Genomic DNA, 12,500 nt, shown 5'->3' on the forward strand with positions numbered 1-12,500 from the left:
ATGATGATCTACGAACGATTCGAGTGTCGGTAGCTCAAAGATGAGGTCGATCGAACCACCACCGTACGATGCTGTTAGCACGAGAGAGATGAAGTATGAAGGCAAGGGGAGGGGCTGGGGAAGGTTTGCGGAGGGAGAAGGAGTGAAAGAGAGAGAGAGAGAGAGAGAGAGAGAGGGTGTTAGGTGGGAGAGAAACCGAGAAACGACGAAATGACGGCGGTCGATGGACGGTTCGTTAAGTAGATGGCTGGTCGGAGGACTAAGCACCAAAACCACCTCACTGTGGTTTCACACCCGCAGAGCAAGAGAGAGAGAGAGAAAGAGAGAAAGATAGATAAAGAGCGAAAGAGATAGAGAGAGAGATAGGGGAAGAGAGAAAGAGAGCAAGAGGGAAGTAGTAAACAACTTGGAGTTCCTTTGGTCAGGACTCGTACGTTCCTTTGGTCAGGATCAACGACGAGGCTTTACACCTCTGCGCGAAAGAATCCGTTGAGAATTGATCGTCTTGCGCCGATGCTCATTGCCGTGACCGAGACTTCCAGCTGGTTAGCGGATCTACGGAGGCTTCCTTCACTCTGTTTCTCGTCTCTTGATAATTCGAAAGAGGATCATTCCATAAAACGATCCAATTCTTTTCTCAAAGTCTCTTCCCTTTCAATTATCTCTTTTTCGCATTGACCATTTCTATCTCGGACAACAAGGTGAGAATATTGTTGTAATAATAATTTTGACGGAAGAAATACTTGTTTCTTTTCTTTTTCTTCCGTCTTTTCTTTTCTTTTCTTTTTTTAATTGTTTATTTGTTTTTGTTTTTCCTTTTTTTTTTATTTATCCCTTTTCAGATAAAACTCGAAGGTGGAATTGGATGGGATAAATCTGTTTTTTTTTCTTTTTTCTATTTTTTTTTTTTCACATTAGATTTATAACTAGCAATGAAAATGATTGATTTCATTTTTTTATAAAAATCATTTACTTTTCAATTTGTATCGTATTTCGTGTATATCGATTTTTATCTGGTAATAACTACAACTTTTTTCCTGTTACATATATATATATATATATATATATATATATATATATATATATTTAATTTTATTAATTCCTCTTTGTTTCTTCCTTCTCCTTCCGTTTTTTATCGATTTTTTTTTCTAAGATACATACACAATTAAAAGAATCCTATGTCTAAATATAATATATCGGAATTAGTTCGACGTTAGATATAAAGTCGATTCTATCTTTTTGTCCGACAATATCATTTATATGGTAAATAGCAAAAATAAAAGCGATTAGGCAAGAAGTTAATGGTTTTTTTATTTAATATATTAGATTTACCACGGAGCAATATTTTTATGATAATCACTATTGTCCAATGACAAAAGAATCTCTTGTAGTTTTATTATAGTAGGAGATTTTCAAAATCGAAGATTACGAATTGACCATCGGCAGTTCGACAACAGATGGTCGCCCCAAAACGGCGCACGCTGGTGTGGCTTTGTTTTGTTACCGTTGTTCCGGTAATTGCGGCAAATACACGGCCATTTTCGGTAATCACCCGCACGCCCCCTACCCTGCCCTATCCACGGCGGTCCCCTTTGAGAATTCTGAAACGACCTCGACCTTCCGCCGGTAGGCGTAACGACAGTTTCGTCCTCGGTGGACCCATACTAGCCACGACCTCGACTTTTAACTTATGTTAGCCATCGTATGTCAAAATTCTTTTCTAATCTTCTCTTTTTAATCATTATCTTTTTTTTCATTGCTTTTTTCTTTTTTTCTTTTTTTTCTTTCTTTTCTATCGTTTTTAAATCTTTCTTATCTTATTTTAATAAAAGATTGAATCTCGAAAGGAATAAGAATGAAATTCAGCTATTATTTCTCTTTTTTCTTTTCTTTTCTTTTTCTTTTTTTTTTTCTTTTTATCGCAATAAGCAATTTTCTAAATTTTTTTTCCATTTCAATGTTCAATAATTTATTTATTTAATTCAATTTTTCAATTCGATATATATTAACTCTTTAATACTTCGAAATTTTTTTGGATATATCTTGACTAATCGATTCATTGAAAAACAAGGAAAATTTTATTCTATTTTCTTTATCCGAAAGGATCCATCGATGATGGATCACCTACTCCACTCGCGTGCACCTCGTCACTTAATATTCGCATTTGCAAGCATGCCATCAGCCGACCATAATTATCACCTCGCACTCCGATGCGTTACCGTCCGATGTAGACAAGTTTAACGTTTGAAAAGTATTTACTGTCTTGTCGGAGACTGACATAAAATGCAAACGATTTATGTCTTTGGAAAATAATAATTTGAAATTATTTTTCAAAAACAACGGGTATATTACAACTAGAATAATGCTATATATTCCTTTTTTAAATTATTTTAAGCGAATTGAATAATTTAGAAAAATATTAATTATTGAAAGGTGAAATTTTTTTTGACGATGCAACAATTTTTGTGAAATTTAAAAAAATGTAAAGAGCTTCAAAAATCGGAACAAAATAGAAAAATAAAAAAAAGATGAAGAATAATAAAAAAACAATTGTATAATTGAAATTGTATAGTTTCTTTAAAGTTTTTGGAACGAATTAAGGAGTTAATAAAAGTGATTTATTAAAAAGAGAAATTCACGCGTATACGAAGTTGGAAAAGATTTTGAAAAATTTCCAAAATCGATACAATTTCGAAAAATCGAAACAAAATAAAAACATAAATGAAAAAAAGTAAAAATAGAAGATAATAACAAAACAATTGTATATAATTAATAGTGTACTTTTTTCGCAAATCTTTGAATAAATTAAAAAGCTTATAAAAATAGTTCTCAAAACTTCAAAAGTGAAATTTAAACGTAGACACAGAAGATTCAGATATTTCAGAAAATTAACAAAGATTTTGAAAATCAGGACGAAGTAAAAAAAAAAAGACAAAAGAAAAAAGTGAAAGAAAAAAAGGAAAGAAATATGATGGTAATAATAAAACGATTTTGATAATGAAACATTTTATTGACTTGACATTTTTTGGACGAATTAAAAAATTAATAAAAAAAAAAAAAAAAGAAAAAAAATAAGAAATGATATTTCAAAAAAATGAAATTCGTGAATAATATAGTGCAAAGAATGTCATGAAATATTGAAGAACGACGACAGTTTCGAAATTTGAGATGAAGTAAAAAAAAAAAAAAATAAGTAAGTAAATAAATAAATAAAAGGAATGGGAAGAGGAGTTGATTCCAGGAAATCATTGGATACAATGGACTCGTTCTTGGAAGCTAAGTTTTGTCATCGACTTCTCTGACCCGCCGAGAATCGTCAATGTTCGGACTTTCCGTCCGTACGTTTCTCGCCAGTCAATGATTTCCTTCGTCACGTATATATCTTCTTTCTTCTTCTCTCTCTCTCTCTTTCTCTCTTTTTTTATTTCTATATCCCTATATATATGTGTATATATAAAATATATATCTTACATACACTGGTAAAACTCACGGAGATTCCAACAGCAAACATGATTTACGTTTCTGAAATTATGAAAGAAAAAAAGTATTAACATAAATTCCATTTTTTATATGACGATTGAGCGAAGTTAAACGAATAAATGATATCATGATAACTTCATGAAAAACCTATGTATAAATAATGTTAAATCAAACGGGTTTTATGTATCCATTAAACTTATGTACTCATTTTAATGTATCGCATAAATTAAGATCTTACGCAAATGAATTTATAATTGATACAAAATGATAAGTTTTATTTGAATAATTATTCTAGAGTTCCGTTTGTATCAGCGTATCTCTGAGTGTAAATCTGTGTCCGTGTATATATATATATATATATATATATATATATATGTATCTATTTACACAATAAATCTCGTCAGTTCGTATTAAAGAGATAAGTAACAACAAATTTCACCTCGCTGAGTCATACAATACTATATTTCGCTGTTGGCTTCTGTGAACGATACTCACGTTTTCTCTCTCTCTCTCTCTCTCTCTCTCTCTCTCTCTCTCTCTCTCTCTCTCTCTCTCTGTCCGTCTCTCTCTCTCCTTTTTGTCCTTTCTCCAGTGCTTGGAAATTCATTCATCGTACGTCGGTCTAGTCATGAAGTCGCAGCTGACTCGTAAGACTTATTATACGAAGAAATAACGTGATAAATAATAAACTCGTTCGGAATAGAAATTTCTTTAAGTATCCGTTTCGTTGGATCCACTTTGAATCATTTCGTTTGTTTCAAACATATAATATTAGAAATGATATTGTCTGATTTTAATTAGCTTCTTCAAAGCAAAAATAATTAAATGTATCGTCGGTCAACAGCTTATCGACCGTGAGGATAAACGTTTGTCGGTAAAAAGAAGAAAAAAAATAGAAAAAAATAAATAAATATCATAAAAGAACTTGTAACATTGTAATCTTTGTAAAAGTAGAAATATCAGAAAGTGTTTTGTTTTCTCGCTAGACTATCGTGATCCAAAACGTCAGAAAGTAAATTTATGAACATTCATTTCTAACGAACGTTCGAAACTTCCGTCGTTCTTATGCCAAATGACTCATGTCAATTAATCTGTTGGTATTACTCACTCAAAATCCCGTTACCGACTCATGAACGAAGATACTGAAATGAAAGATGCTGAATTTTTATAAAGTTCCTCGATAATAATGATGTATTATAATAATTTTTCTATCTAAATAAATATTATATTTTTATATAATTATAATAATATGTTATGATATATATATATATATATATATATATATATATATTCTATATAAATTTTTTCATTAAAAAAATATATAAGCAGAATTATATAAAATTTTATATATATATATATATATATATATATATATATATATATACAATTATAATATTTACATATATTTATATTAATATATTTTGTTATGTATACTTTTTTATTAATAGTATATAACTTTCGAGTTATTTAAAATTTGTATCGCGATGACTCTAAAAGTTATCACATAAGAATTAGATTAGGAACAAATGTTTCTCACGTTGTTCCTTAATGTATAATGTTATTTGTATTTCTTATTTTGATTATAGACACAAGTACGAGCACCACTGAGTGGTCTTATCCATCGACAACTCCTTATCCAGCTCCAACAGTCAGTAGCGGTGGATCGTACTCTCCTATTCCAGGTGGTGCATTCTCTTATCCCGGTGAATCCTTATCACATCATCCAACAACGGAACCTGTACCGCTACCAACCGGTAAGTTGATCGATGTTCAAGACTATAATATCTACAATTGAAATCTTTCCTTCTTCTTATTCATCGTAGGTTTTATTTCGATTCAAGGACTTTTAAAAACTAACACGATACACGTAATATTCTAAGAAAAATGTATACTTCTCGTTTTATGACACAATTATACCATATGTGGTCTTACGTACTAATGTAACAACATAAACAAACGATAATAGAGTATTGTCTTTTTCTCTTTATCCGACAGTTAATTGCGGTTTTAAAATCATTGCACCTGAATCATCCTGTTATTTCAGTTTTACCATCCGAGAGTCAACAGGACACCTACACTCCAAACTGCGTTTCCATGTATTCCGGTCACGGAACTTCGTCAACATCGTTGCCTCTAATACCTGGAAAGCCCAATGACCCCGATATCTTCGCAGGTGGTGGAACAGGAAGCGCAAGTCCAGGATACCATTATGGTTCCTGGACACCTGGACCAGCTACACCAGTACCGGTCGCTTCACACAATTACAATCCTAATTATCAAGGATATTACAACAACCCAAGTCAAAATTACATAAGTCCGGCCCCGATGGTACTATATCCGCAGCTCTACAGTACAGTTAATCAGAATCAGATTCATCTGCATCTTCATGGTGATCTCAGCGACGAACAAGTCACAATTGCTGGAGGAAACTTAACGATCAGTAGCAATCGTTTGGAGATTGGAGTTCTAGGTGAAGAAAGCGAACAAAGGAACGACGTTTGGAGACCTTATTAAAGGATTTAAGGATTTAATAAGATATTGACAGTAAATAACAATTCGTTACGTGCGTTAATCATTAATAGTGAAGAATGTTAATGTGAAGCTCGGAGAAAGTAAACGATGGTTGAAAGTGCGTTTTTAGAATATTTTCTATTCTCGAGAACTCTTTTGAAACATCAACGTAAGTACATATGTACTCATAAATTTATTCTAAGGAAAGGCTGTTAATTAACGAGTGCTAAAAAAAAAGATATGTTGAAGAATTTAATCGTTTCTTGTATAGTGCGAGATGTTGCAAGAAAGGGAAAAAAAAAAGTTATCTTAGACTATCGTAAGGCAATCTTGGATCTGGTGTTATTTTAAAGAAGACTGAGTACTCAGGATATCAGATTTCAAGTATTCTCAAGCTAAACGTGCTTTCTTTACGATCTTATCGAAAGCAGATATAGGGTGAATAAGTTTGCTCGAAGGATAAAAAAAGAGAAAAAGAAGAAGAAGAAGAAGAAGAAGAAGAAGAAGAAGAATAGGAAGAAAGAAAAAGAAAAGTGAAAAAATGGTAAGGCTTTTTGGTAGTATGCGCGTCGTGAATCGTTTTCAGCAATATCGTTCGTTCTCTCTTCGATCATAAATTTGAGACGTCAGAGAACAGTCAGTGTATGTAAGTAAGTACTTATCAAATGATGAGAAGGTAGAGTCAAATAATGTAACGTTGTAAATATACAGATATTTTCCATGAAATAATAAATACGTACCTGGAGAGTTCCTACGTCCCTATTCGTGATAACTTGTCACAAACAATTTTAATCATTCATTTATAACCGTTTCTATAGAGGGGAGGAGAAAGAGGAGAAGAAGAAAAAAAAGAGGAGGAAGAGGGGAAAGGGTAAAAAAAACAGGAAATAACGAAAAGAATACGACGTATGAACGATGAATATGAGCAGAGAATTATTTCCTAGTATGTTTCAGTATTTAAAAAAAAAAACGATGTAAATAATCCGAAGAAAAGAAGTTAGTGGATCGTTAAAAACAGAACTGAAGGCAATCTTGAGTTAATCTTTAAAGAAGAAAGCTTCTCTACTGTCTGCCGCCATTCGTCCCCCCTTCCAACACCCCTTCCCCCCTCCCTCCCCATCCTCCTGTCCTACCTCCTACCTCAGTCCACGTGACTGAGTTCACACTTTCGAGTGATTTCTTCGTTCTCCCACTTCTCTTCCGTGATGTTTACAGCCCCGATGCATCCTGCGAATAGGACGCGAGGAATAAAACCATGGAATAAGGCGAGGCGGCCGTCGCTCATAAGCTTCTCTCTTTACGAGGATGACTCGACTCGTCTCCGACCGCAGACGAGAGTCTCCCGACTCTTTTCTACGTCCTTTAAGAACCAACTGAAATACGTTTCGTCTCGCAGGAAATGGTCGACATCTTCGTGCTCTCTTCTTCCGACCATAAATAGTGGGACAGATTTTAACTTTATTTCATTCTTACGAACTATAATAAAAATATCTAAATTTTATTTATTTATTTATTTATTTATTATTTTTTTTTTGTTTTTCTTCTTTTCTTTTTTTTTTTTAGTCGTAAGCGTATCGTATACGCGTCGTAAAGGTGATCCGTTCGTTATCAAAAACAAAGACGAAGAAGAAAAAGAAACAGGAAAAAAAAGAAAAAAAAATGGTATCAATTTGACACCGATCAAATTTTTTTCTCACCATATTTATTTTCTCTCACGTACAGTCACAGTTGTTGCTTGCTTGCAGCCCCGAACGTTCTCTTTTACAGAAATTTGATTATGATAAATTTAGTTTAGAATACTGTTGCATAACCACAGACGAAGTTAGGTGAGTGTGTGTGTGTGTGTGTGTGTGTGTGAATATGAGTTTGTGTATATGTGTATGCATGTGTGCGCACTGTGTGATTAGTCAATTTTCTTCGTTCATACCTTTCTTTATATTTCTCTTTCCCTTTGCATATTTATATATACATACATACATACATACATACATACATACATACATACATACATATATACATATATACATATACACATACATATACATATATATATATATACACACATACGTATGATGGATTGGACACATTGAAAAAACGGGAAAATACATAGGCACGTTTTATTATCAATTATTGTATTATCGAAACTTTTAACTTTTGCTCCTCTCGTTAAACGATCTAACGATCAACAAACATTTATAACATGTACCATACATTCACATTGATAGTGAGTTGATTTTTTTTTCTTTTTTATTCTTTTCTTCTTAATACGAATAGCAAATCGTCGTTTGGTAATCGTCCGTATTCTCTAATTTAGAAGCACCGCGTGTGGTCGATAAATTGAATACGTAGAAAAATAATAAATAATTTTTAATTTCAAAACGTACAGTTAAACTTTAAAAGACGGACGAGACATTACCAAACGTCGATTTTAATATTTTAGTCCCTTCTCAATTTTCACCTCTTATATAGCGTTTAGACTATTTACAATAAAACATGATAACACTAGATGTAAATTAACAGGAATAGTTACGACGCATTGGGAGCATGTAAAGTGAGTGTATGTAATATATCGCGAGAACGTTAAAAAGCTATCGCATATTTCTTTAAAATCTTTTCTTTCTTTTTTTCGTACTTTTTTCTCTTTTTTCTTTTCTTTTTTTCTTTTTTCTTTTCATCATCGCATCATAAATAATAGGCTTCGAATAATTTTCCTTCAATTTTCTAGTTCGTTCTAATTCTAATTTGGATTTGCTCCAAATAGGCCGTATCTACACTAAAAACTCTCTTCATTTTTATCAACAAAATAAGTGAAGGATAAATATATCTCAATAATATTACAAAATATTCTTTAAAAATATAATAAATAAGTAAATGAATAAATAAATAAATAAATAAATAAATATATATATATATATAAATAAATGAATTAATTGATTAACAAGAGAAGAGAGACTATAGAAGAAGCAACGGAAAAGGTAAAAAGAAAAAGAAAAAAAAAAATACATTGAAATGGCTTGTTTTAAGTACGTACTCGAACATTTTCTGTCAAACACTTACTAGCGCGGATTCGTCGGACTTATGTTTGTCTTCTTATACGTTGGATGTAGAAAAAGATCCAACGTATGTACTGTGTACGTACAACAACAGCATAGCTGGCTGCGACCGGACCGCAAACTACAGTTAAGCGCAAGGAGCATAAAAGAAGAATCGAGAAGATGTGCGTGCGAAGTAAATCGTAAATAAAATTCTTCTCTCTTTCTTTCTTTCTTTCTTTCTTTCTTTCTTTCTTTCTCTTTCTCTCTCTCTCTCTCTCTCTCTTTCTTTCGCTTTCTCTCTCTTTCTCTCTCTCTTTCTCTCTTGCCTTATGTTGACGGTCGTTCAAACGCATGACGAAATAAAGATAAGGCTTAGATTCGTGTCAGGAAACAGGACACCGTCTTTCTATGACCGAGAAAAGTAACGAGAAACTGCAATCGTTCGTTCATTTCTCGTTGTCGATCAAACATCATGGACACCATTAGCCTATCATTCTGAATAAAGTGACTCGATAATTGTTTCAAAGTATTAAAATTATTCATATATATCTATATCTAATTAGTTTGTAAATTTATATCTTGACTTTAAATTTCATTGTTTTTCTATAGCTCTCTCTCTCTCTCTCTCTCTCTCACACACTCTCACTCTTTTTTAACGAACAAAAAATGTCTTATAAAAACAAATAAGAAGAAGGTATCCCTAACTTTTTAATTTCTATGCAATCCAAAGTAATTGTAAAGCAATTAGAAATTTAAAAGGAACGAATCTTCTAATACTCTCTTTCGTTGTCACATACGTTCGTTCATTTCTAATACTTAATGTTTTATTTCTTTCTCTCTTTCTTTCTCTCTCTTTTTCTCTCTCCCTCTTCTTTCTCTATTTTTCTCTATCTTTCTCTTTCTCTCTCTCTCTCTCTCTCTCTCTCTCTCTCTCTCTCTCTCTCTCTCTCTTTTTCTTTTTTTTCTCCCCAAAAAATTCTAGCTCATCCAGAAAAATGCTCCTTAGGAAGTTATTAATGGACCATAGAAAAAAACATTTGCTCCCAGATGAGCTGTAGCTGTTCCTAGTTGTTGGTCAATCCGTAAAACACAGCGATACGGTGAAAGAGAGATGAAAGTCGTTGTTTCAAGATCTGATCGATAGCATGTCTGGTAAGAATCCTGACGCCACGTACCAGAACCGGAAGTAACGGCGCCAACCGTTCATCCTGCGAACATTTCATTATCGTTTCCTTCGTTTATCGATATTAGAAATATTAGTTATCAATATTAGATATATTTGCCAGATTTTTTAGGCTAGAACAGAAAAGATAAAAAAAAAATATAAATATATTTATATGTATTTCTCACTCACCGGTAATGCTAAAATCCATTCGAGTGCCGTACTCAAAGTTTCTGCCCAAGCTTTCCTATGAGCCTCGCTATCCTTATTAACGTTAGTCCTTTTTTTAAATTCAATTTGATGATTTACAGATTGTCGATCGTCGAGAAAATTTTCAGCTTCGTCTTCCTCGTCTTTTAAAAACGGATTAGTCCTAAATCCACGTTTGCTACGTTCGTAATCGCGCAAAAGTTCGTCGATATTGTTAAAATTTTTATAAGAACGATCGACCGACTCGTCGTCGTCTTCATCCTTCGAATCGTAAGAAATTGATGTCTCGTGAATGATCTTTGGAGATTGGGGAACCGACGAATCTCGGGTTCTTCGTAACTCCATCACAGATTTCGAACGTAAATTTGTAGGATCGAAGCTGACAAGATCGTTGAAATTTTCAATATCAGCAGTCATTATGAATTTGAGAGAAGTCCTTTTAGAGAGTAAACAAGCCTCGCTTTTTCGTCGTTGGATAGATGGTTTTTCGTACTCGATAGCATCGTTCAAGGTAGCATTACTACTCGGTAACTTAACTTCGGGTGCGGATATGCCAGAAGTATCGGGTGACGAAGTCGTTCTCCAAAGAGGATACAATTGGTTTTGGCTATTTATCATTTCTGGAGGTGCTGGTGTCATAGCTACAAGTTTGGCATCAACGTAACCTTCACTGGAAGTACCTCCGGATCGATCGAAATATACTATCCTTTCTGTTACAGAACCTAGCCTAGAAGCTGGTCTGGAATCATCCGTTTCAGGCTCTGACTGAGGACCAGAGTCCGTTGAATATTCAGCTGCCAAGTCGGACAATCTGAAAGGTCTAAGATCATTTTCACATTCTGTTCCAAGTTCCTCCAAGCCACTTTCGTCGTCCAAACTAGGATTATAAACTTCAGGATCCTCGAGAAGATCCTCTGGATCTTCGTTTTCTTCGACATCGTCGACTTGATCCTCATCCCTGTTTATTAAAGGATTATGCACACGTGATTCCGTAGATGCTGGTGTGCTCGTAATAACTCTATCATGAATCGCTTCCTTCCTCGTGATTTCAGGATAATCGTCAGGTTGTGCAACCAGAAGAAATATCTTCCTTTCAGCAAAACTGTCAGCTTTGGTATATTTTCCATCATGATCGCGAACTACTTCGACATACATGTCGCAAAGTTCCTCGAAAGTCGATTGAATTTGTCTCAGATATTTTTTTATCTTCTGATACTTCGAGTCGGATTTATTGTCATTTTTATTACCATTAGATAGAAAATTCTTAACGTAATCGAAATCCAATACAGTATCGTTAGCTTCACGGAGAAACAATTCAAATAGGGTGATGAATTTAATGGTCCAAGCAGCTCCAGCTTGTCGATAGAGATTTGCCGGTTGTTCCAGATCAGCTACCTTCTGGACCAAGAACTTCAAACCAGGACGACAATCGAATTTTAAAGCTGCAGCGTAGGAAAGGTCCAATGCTGATAGAAAAATCTCGATGTGTCGTGAATTCATGTAGGAAGGATTAACAGCCTCGGATGATTTGTAAGACACCGATGCGGTTGCATGTGGGATCACGTGTGACAAGCTGAGATTAAGTAACGAAAAGAAAAAAGAAGAAAGAAAAAAAAAAAGAAAAGAAGAAAAAGAAACAAAGTAGAGATAGAAATTAAATCGATTTACAAATTATTTAATTTCGAAGGAAACATAAACGTACCTCGAAATCGAGGGGTTGGCACCCTGAAGAAGAACACAGGCAACACAATGGAGTAGCATTTGGTGGACCAAAAGACCAACCACCAAAGCACGTAATTGAATCCTGACGATGAACAGATCGGGATTGAGAGTGGTAGCCACGGCTGGTGGATACACGAGGAAGACGTACGATCTCTCATCGGGTGACCTTGAGTTATCTTCAGCACGTTGTTCCTCCAAGAGGAACACCTGAAGACACAAACGTGAAGTTTTCAATTGAAAATCAGGAGACAAAGCCTAGTTCATTTTTTTTTTGTACACGTTAAGCAGGACTTTTCGATGATTACTTAGAAAGTATTATTATTATTTCAAAGAATATTTAATATGAATTAAATGAAGAAGACGTCATGCTTATCAGTATC

The 12,500-nt window shown here is 33.8% G+C and overlaps 2 protein-coding genes across 4 annotated transcripts in view; one reads left to right on the top strand and one right to left on the bottom strand.

Moving 5' to 3' along the window:
- LOC124433053 (protein lozenge) overlaps positions 1–7,957 on the top strand; it is a 34,086-nt gene extending 26,129 nt beyond the window's left edge. For 2 of the 3 annotated variants that reach the window (XM_046982577.1, XM_046982578.1), the window contains 2 exons: positions 5,067–5,234; positions 5,525–7,957. In XM_046982577.1, the coding sequence (XP_046838533.1) occupies positions 5,067–5,234; positions 5,525–5,994 (638 nt within the window). In that variant the 3' untranslated portion in view covers positions 5,995–7,957. The remainder of the gene's footprint in view (positions 1–5,066; positions 5,235–5,524) is intronic. The other variant, XR_006944426.1, reaches the window with a different exon arrangement.
- A 137-nt stretch (positions 7,958–8,094) lies between these two features.
- LOC124433052 (brefeldin A-inhibited guanine nucleotide-exchange protein 3) overlaps positions 8,095–12,500 on the bottom strand; it is a 17,578-nt gene continuing 13,172 nt past the window's right edge. Inside the window, exons 20-22 of the mRNA XM_046982576.1 lie at positions 12,101–12,327; positions 10,381–11,971; positions 8,095–10,234 (exon numbers count right to left, since the gene is read on the bottom strand). Of these exons, the coding sequence (XP_046838532.1) occupies positions 10,091–10,234; positions 10,381–11,971; positions 12,101–12,327 (1,962 nt within the window). The 3' untranslated portion in view covers positions 8,095–10,090. The remainder of the gene's footprint in view (positions 10,235–10,380; positions 11,972–12,100; positions 12,328–12,500) is intronic.

This window comes from Vespa crabro, chromosome 2 (assembly GCF_910589235.1).
Source record: "Vespa crabro chromosome 2, iyVesCrab1.2, whole genome shotgun sequence".
In the NCBI taxonomy this organism is placed as follows: Eukaryota; Metazoa; Arthropoda; class Insecta; order Hymenoptera; family Vespidae; genus Vespa; species Vespa crabro.